The 8274-nt window shown below is 28.8% G+C and overlaps 1 protein-coding gene across 1 annotated transcript in view; it reads left to right on the forward strand.

Moving 5' to 3' along the window:
* Window positions 1-5097: 5097 nt before the first annotated feature.
* LOC123005016 (homeobox protein Nkx-2.2-like) overlaps window positions 5098-8274 on the forward strand; it is a 21329-nt gene continuing 18152 nt past the window's right edge. The window contains exon 1 of the mRNA XM_044398603.1: window positions 5098-5283. Within this exon, the coding sequence (XP_044254538.1) occupies window positions 5186-5283 (98 nt within the window). The 5' untranslated portion in view covers window positions 5098-5185. The remainder of the gene's footprint in view (window positions 5284-8274) is intronic.

An 8274-nucleotide genomic window follows, 5' to 3' on the forward strand; every position in this document is an offset into this window, starting at 1 on the left:
AAGAACTATTACAGAAATCTTTTTTATTCAAAATGCTAAAAATTTTCTGGAACACAATTAACTTTCCCACTTAATAAATATACCTATTGTTAAAAAAAAAATCATTACAAGTTGAACGCATTAAAGAATAATTTACACCTATGACTTAATTCATTTTAGCCTTTTTGCATATTAAAAAAAAACTTTATATGTTTAGGGCGCTAAAGTATTAAGTCCTTTTAGTGCCTTTTATTCACCATAAATAAAACAAAATCAAATATTTCTTTGTTAACCTATTAGCTTTAAAACAAAATGTTCCAGAACATAATAACGACTCTGAAATGTTAGATAAAATTGTGACATTGGTTTCTAATTAAGAATTTTTGTTTTAAATTATTCCTCAATACTCGTATTAAGCATTTTGAACTTAGGCTGTTTCTGCTCTAAAGTACAAATTTACTTTTGAGTTTTTTTATTTTTTTATGGCTGGTACTTAAAAGGGAAGTAAAATAAAAAAATAATCCACTGATTATTACTGAAAATCTATGTTTTTATTTTATTTTTTATGTTTTTTGTTTGGCAGTGCCTCTGCTGCCGGCGACGATAACCGAAAAAAGAGAGATAACCGCTGGAGTCACCAACTTGCACTGGTTAGTGAAATCGTAACGGTAAAAAATCGTAGGATTTCAGTAACAAATCATGTGGTCAAACCATTAGCGTCAGCGTCAAATGTTCGTTTTACCGTTTAGGACGCCCCTGATTAAATATTACGACATTTAATTTTGGAATTCGTTTAGATGTATAAAGGTTATTAGCTATACCAAATTTTGTAATTTTATCTATTCTGAAATATTGGAAAAAGGCACCCTTTTTAAGGGGTGTAGCTCCGTTACATAGCATTTTTCGAAACATGTTTATTAGAAACTCTTGTTCTAAAATTGAATATTTTATCATCTATTTCAATTAAGATTTTGTATAGGGTGTCCCACCGAGTTGGTAAGGTCCATTATTTGCCTTTAAATCTTGAAATTTTATAAAAACTATAAAAGCAATATTGATAAATACTCAGATAAATATTAATCTAGTGCATTGCCTCCCTCAACTATACCTTCATCGTGTCACAAAAATAACTTACCAACTTTAAGACTATAACATTTTTAAAATGTATTACAGTCAAAAAGTTAAAAAAATGTAGATGTTCAATAATTTAAAAAATTAAAAATGTAACACCCCATTTTTTATTTTTGCATCTAATAAATTAATAAATTGTCTGTCTAAAAAATAAACCTTTAATGTCTAGAATTGATAAGTTAAAGGATATTTAACTTTAAATATTACTTGTAGCAACAATGACCATTGTTGATGCCAAGGCAACCTTAGTAATTTTACCACGGGTCCCTTATTTGGAATTCGTTCAGAGATTGTAGGTAACAGCCAGCATAAAAATTGAAATTCATTGTTTTATTGTTAAAAAAAAAGAATGAAATTGATTCATTGTAACGTAAATGTGATTATTGAGTGATATTTCTTCCATATTCTTTGTGTAAATGTATTCTTTTTGCTTAATTGTTTGTACTTTTTTTTGCAGTTGTAAAAAAAGATCTAGCTGTCTTAGTTTTTGGGTAATAAATTTTTTCATAGAGTATACAGGGTGATTCAAATAAGATAATGGGCCCGACGTTCTGGCGATGCAACCCAAAAAACAAATTTCATTTACGTCTTGAACTAATTTTAATTACGATTTGCATTTGCAATCTAAGTTATCTTATGTTGCTCTGACAGTGCTTTGACAAGCTGTGACATTCTTAATAATGATTTATAAAAAAATTGTTTGCCTACCTTTAATGTTTCGTTCTTTCAGACAAAACCAAAACATTGTAAATAAAGCTACATCTAGAAATGCCAAAAAACATACCTAGTGTTTCATTTAAAAAAAAACATAACTTTGTATTGTAACTTTTTTTAATGTAATGTTACATAAATAAGGTCGGTTTACAAAAAGCAAATTAAAAATTTTGTTGTTGTTAAAAGTTAATGCGCGATTAACCCGTGAATCTGAGCATCTGGTTGGTTCAATTTGGTCATGTGATCTTTTAATTGCAATTAACTTAAAGACGCTTCAATATATCGACCCTTAATTTTTTATACAGAGTTTGAAATTTTTCAACATTTTTGAAATGAGATGATTGTGATTTTTTATCGTACAAAGTAAACATAATGAGGTTGAAAGTCAGTTAATGATTTGTTGGTTGCCTATGATCCTTGTCCGCATGTAAGAGCAGTGGGCTGAAAATTGCCAGGTCTCATAATTTCACCCTTTCCCAATGATGCCTTTTGTTTGACAATGATTTGTTAACAGTTTTTTAAATCTAGTCAAGTGGAGCACTTATTACTTTTCGTTAAAAAAAAGGTCGAAAAAATAAATCTATTGGAGTCGTCAAAATTTCTGGAAGTAACCTACCTATGTTAAAAGTTACAAATTTTGCAGGTCTAAAATACAAAATACGTCTACAAATTGTGCTGTGTCAATTAAAAAGACAAAATATGGTTTTGCAAGACGTCGGAATTACTAAATTCGAAAAAATATTACAAGAAACAGCTCACCTACTTTTAATACAAAGTGTTTTTATCGAAAAATCGTTGCTATATTGTATTTTCTATATTATTATAAAATGATGTGACTTTTATTAGGAAATACTTACATACAATTTCAATGCTTTCCACCGATGTTTGTATACCACTTTATGCACAACTGCATATTAATTTTCGTAAAAAAATAAAGAAAAACGTACAATGTGGCAGTTTTTATTTATTACGTCGTTAAATTTATTGAAATGGAAAATTTAGAAGGAGAATTAATGTTTTATTAATTATTTAAATTACATAGGTTTGAATAAAATAGTATATTAAGCATCAAGAACGGTAAGTTCTTAACGTTCGTAATGCTTATGATATTTTTTGCGCTATTGATTTTTGTTAGTTTTTTTTTAATAAAACATCTAAAAAATGTTTTTTGAACGCCAAAATACTTCGCCGAAAGAAACTTTTTTGAATGCTTACCGACTTAGCAAGTAGCAACAATAAACAAAATACTTACCAACGAGTTTGGGATAGCAACGAGTAAATATAACTTACTGTCTTGGAAACAGACGTGGTAAACAATGAAATAGAGCTCAATCGCGCAAAAATGTATTTTGTATCACGTTTTTTGTTTTTTTTTCTGGTTTAATAACGCATAAGAATATATTAATTTTTAAATTTATTAATTTTCCTTTAACAATTAATTATATTCGATATATTACTTCTTCATTGATCATCCTAGGATAAGAAACTGAGAAAACCTAAGTAGGTATATTAGCTTTGAAATGTGTAATATTTAATTTTTGAAAACAATATATAATAAATAGACGGTTTTCTCTAAAACACGTTGTCAATCACAAATACACTTATCTTGGAATTTTGTCAATTTTGATATTATTTTGGTACATACATACAATAATTTTTCAATTTAGTAAAATTTCTGATCCAATTATTATTTCTGCGATATTGAAGCGGATTTTAGATTTTAGAATTTAAATGTAGATTTAAGTTATACAATAAAATAATTTGAGTGTAGTATGTACCTACCCCATTGCATTTGCAAGCAGTTCGGCGTTGGTGTAGGTACTAGCGTTTCAATTAAATTTTCGATTGAAAGATGGTCTTTCTGAAATTAAGTTAGCAACACTGAATAATACATTAGACACAGATATGCACTAATTTATGTAATAAGGTAATAACATGTCTATTTATTTGGAAAATAACATACAAGGTAAACAAAAAGTATGGAAACAAGCGTCTTTTTTAATCCTTGCCTTCGGAAAATAATTAATAAAAATCAAAGTATGACTGTGGTTTGAGAATGAAATTTTGTTTTGTTTTTGAGTTATATGATTTTTTTCAAAATGACAATTTATATAAATCAAATAAAATGTAATCCTTAAATAATAGTCTTTGTAAAAAAAAGGTTTTCAATAGGTTGACATTTCAAAAGATTTCAAGAATAAAATTAACATTTTTATCGTGTACTTTATTATTCATCAATTAGTTTTTTCAAAAAATAAATAGTTTAAGCAAAAAACATTTGATTTCTGTTTATCTGAATTCTGGTATGTATTAAGAACAAAAATAAAATATCTATAACAAAATTTAAAAAAAAAATACGGATAGGTATGTAATACATAATAAAGTAAATCTATATTTTCCATAAACTTGCCTTGTTGTTATTGAATATTTACATTTCATAGCCAACATACATACATCACCTACATTTCTGTTCAGAAATATTGCCGTAATTTATTATCTGAAGTTATCTTAAGGATAAAAAAAATAAATAACTAAATCTGGGTCATGCAATTTCTGTTTACGTTTAGAAAAATGTAGATCCCATATTGTATAATGTAGATCTATGTTCTAGATTATTACTTATAAACTGATGCATTTCCACTAAAAAATATTTAAAACATTTTCCATTATCTTATAAAAAAATGGATAAAAGCAAATTGATAAACCATGTATCATGTGCGCTTATATCCAATATTGAAGGTATAATCTAATAAAAGTACATACACAAGAAATGTAAATATTAACCATATGTTGATAGCATCCCATAAGTATAATCAATATCACAGGTTGAATGAAAATTGAATGAATTTTTACAACTTTTCAAAAATGTATCAATTTTTGGAAGCTGGTATAAAATTAAGAATGGTAAAAAATTTAAATAAAAACTAAAATTAGTAGATACCACATTATTTCAAATACAAAAATTTTAGTGTTTATGATTTTGTAATATGTTCAAAAGTGCTTGTGTTGTAATGTATATCTATACACTTGTAGATGATATTTAGTACTCGAAAGTAATTATAAGAACTTAGAAAATTAAAAAAAAAAAACTTAAAAAAGGCGTTTAAAGACCCATTTTTCCTTTTCCCACCTGTCAGTTATTGCTATACGTGTTTGGCATATTAGAACCTTATCATATTTGTTCTTGTCTATGTGTATATAAGGCTCGTCCACCTGGCATCATAGATTGACGAACTATTGATAAGGGAAGCTTATCAAAATGATTGGAGTCAATATGTGAGGACAGTTCAATTGAAGTAGTGTAGGAGTGTACTTGTATGTCAGCTCTCCAAAGTGTACTCTTGAATACCCACAATTAAAAATGTCTAATGGTGGATATGAAGAATGTTCCACTTATGATAACTCCTGGCACATCATACCGCCGGATTATGTTCACATGGACGATGAATATCGATACACGTAAGAGCTTTAAACTGAATTTTTTCTAACGGCGTTTCATTATGAATGAAGCCGGATTTTACTACGAGTTCGAGGGTGGTCTTTGGCTTTGGCGACTAGCAGTCTGCGTTGTGAGAAATCTACCTGCTGTTCATTCTTTAACACAGGTGTCCCTCGTGGAAGTTTTATTTAGCCTATTAGGGTTTTGTCGGCCTTTGAACGTTTCAAGGATCCGGTCGGTCTAAAGAGTTTAAATATTATTTTTTTGCCTTAATAAATCCTGTTAGTTGGACGGAGGAGGACTTTCTGGGTATTTCAAATTTGATTTCAAAAATTCTCACAACTTGGATTAGTACAAATACACTTTTTTCTTATTTTCTTAATTTTATAGGTGATATATTTTTTTCCATTTCAAGAATTTCAATTGTTCTGAGGTCACAGTAAAATAAAAAACTAGGTACTAAGGGTAGAATTTATTTAAATGGAACGTCAAATTTTTATGTAACTTTAATTAACAAAAAGATCGTTTATTTCTTTACCCAAGTACAAATTTCAAAAATTTTCTAAATTACAGTTGAAACTATTGCTATAATCCAAACTAATTATTGCAACTGGTATCTGGTTTTAGGATTTTTTTGATTTATTTTTTTATAATACAGAAAATATTTATCTTTATTAACATTAATTAATAAGGCTCGGATTATATGTACGAAAAATTTGTAAAATATTCGTATATACCTACCTATATGCACGTATTTTCACAAAAATATACACAAAATATTAAGAAATTTGCTCCAATATATGCCAAATATGCATCAATATGCAAAAATTTTTATCCTCGAATACACTAAACTTTTTATTTTCGTCATCTTGAACTGCACACAATAAATAAAAGAATAAATAAATTGGTTTGGCCTATTTTCATAACCTAGTAATTAACCCTTTCTAAGAAATCTGTACTTTTCAGATCAGATCACTTTAAATAATTTTGCTAAAATTCATTTGCAGGCAACTACTTATACGCATAGAAAGATTTATTCGTTTTATACCAGGTGAATAGAAACTATGGAACCAAACGTTTTTTGCTTAAAGTATTTATTTTTTGAAAAAATTAATTGATGAATTATAAAGTTCTATAAAAATGTGTTGTTTTATCAAAAATAAAATTTCTCAAAATTTTTATTATTCTGTTTTTGAGTTCTACAAAAATATTAATTTTTTTAAATGGCAACCCACCAAAAAAWMAWYWTTYTYWTSAWGRWSRTGATCTAAGGGATTACAACTAGGTATCTACTTAATATTAAATATTTTTTTTTTACATATATTGCAATTTAGACAACAAAAATCGAATAATCAAATAAAACAAAATTTTGTTCTTAAAATAAGATCATTTTTTTATATTACTTAATTTATATTAATTATTATTTTTTGGAAACAAATGATTTAAAAAAAAAAAACGCTTGGTTCAATATTTTATGTTCACCCAGTATAAAACGAATTTTAAAAGGAAACACTTAGCAGAGTACTAATTTTTTGAATTTGGCTTATACATTTTTCTTAAACTGTCCAATTTTTAACTTGAACTGAAATTTTTAATTGGAAATTAGTGATTTGAAGAAAATATGCACAAATATGCAATATTTCCTAAAATATGCATTAAGTTGCCAAAATATGAACAAAAACACGACTAAACGCGTCACACCAAACTTTTATTTAAAACACAGTTTTATTCTCACCTGAGGATGACCACTTTGTGGTTGAAACGTGTATCTTTTAAATAAAAGTTTGGTGTGACGGGCTAATCGTATTTTTGTTCATCGTAGTTGTTGCCAAAATATGCAAAATATGCATATTTTCATTTCATTTTATTTAATCAAAAAACCTTAGATATGCATTTAGAAAACTTAAAATTTTGTTGATATACCTCTTAATAACAAATATGCATTTTGTATATAATCCAAGCCTTATTATTGAATACCTATTGTAATAATTTAAAAGTTTGGTGAATTTAAGACAACGAAAAAATGTGAATTTTGAAATGAGGTTACTGTAAAACTTTATTGCGTTTTAGTTCATGCTTTGCTGCATTTTTAACTAAAGTGTATTTTTTAATCATCATCATCAATGACAATCTGGCCTCCTCATTTATTATAACGGTAGCAAGAAAAATATTTTTTTACCGTCCTTGTAACAAAATAATTCCAATAATTCCAATAATTGAACTAAAATAATGCCGGAATATCAAAAAATGAAATACAGTATGAAATAAAATAATAATCCACATTTGAGACAAATTTTATGACATTTGATATACCTACCTAGTAATTTTAGGGTTGATATTTAATGCATTTAAAAAAATAGTTTTGATATTGCTATAATTTTTCATAACAAAACATTTTCTTTTTATGTTGACAAAAAAGTAAAAACACCACATATAGATGTTGAAATTCTATATGCTGTTACAATAAGACGCTTCAAATTATTTAACCCACCAATAAATGTCTGTTTATAACCCCGTTTCTAAGCAACATCACTGTCCATAATCGAAAATGCTAATGATTGAATTCCATTCGTAACAAATAATAGCGTCGTCAAGTTCGTCATTACCCTCAAAGAGTTAAACGTCGTGAGTTTGAATCTAAATAGGACAAAAGCCGTCTAAGCAACGGTGTCCTCCTCAAAGAGCGGCACTCGAGCAAATCCCCGAGCCCCGGAACCCACATTTGCGCCAGTCGCACTGCCATTGGCCGTCGTAGACTCCACCCCTGGAGTTCCGACGGCTATTGGTTGTCGTGAGAGCCGTCGAGAGGCCTGAAGAGCCCATCGAGTGAAGGGCGCCTCTTCAGCACTCTTCAGTGGCTCTCCAGAAGCTCTCGACAACTCGCGTGCCGGTCCACTTGAGCCGATAACAGTGCGGTCGGTGTTAGTGACAGTGGAAAAGGTGGCCGAGGAAGACAAGCCTCGGGACGACGCCATGCCTCCGGCGTCGCCGGTGGCACAAGCCGCCACCAG

This window comes from Tribolium madens, unplaced genomic scaffold (genome assembly GCF_015345945.1).
Source record: "Tribolium madens isolate multiple individuals breed KSU strain unplaced genomic scaffold, Tmad_KSU_1.1 Scaffold_20;HRSCAF=117;Tcas5.2_LG4, whole genome shotgun sequence".
In the NCBI taxonomy this organism is placed as follows: domain Eukaryota; kingdom Metazoa; phylum Arthropoda; class Insecta; order Coleoptera; family Tenebrionidae; genus Tribolium; species Tribolium madens.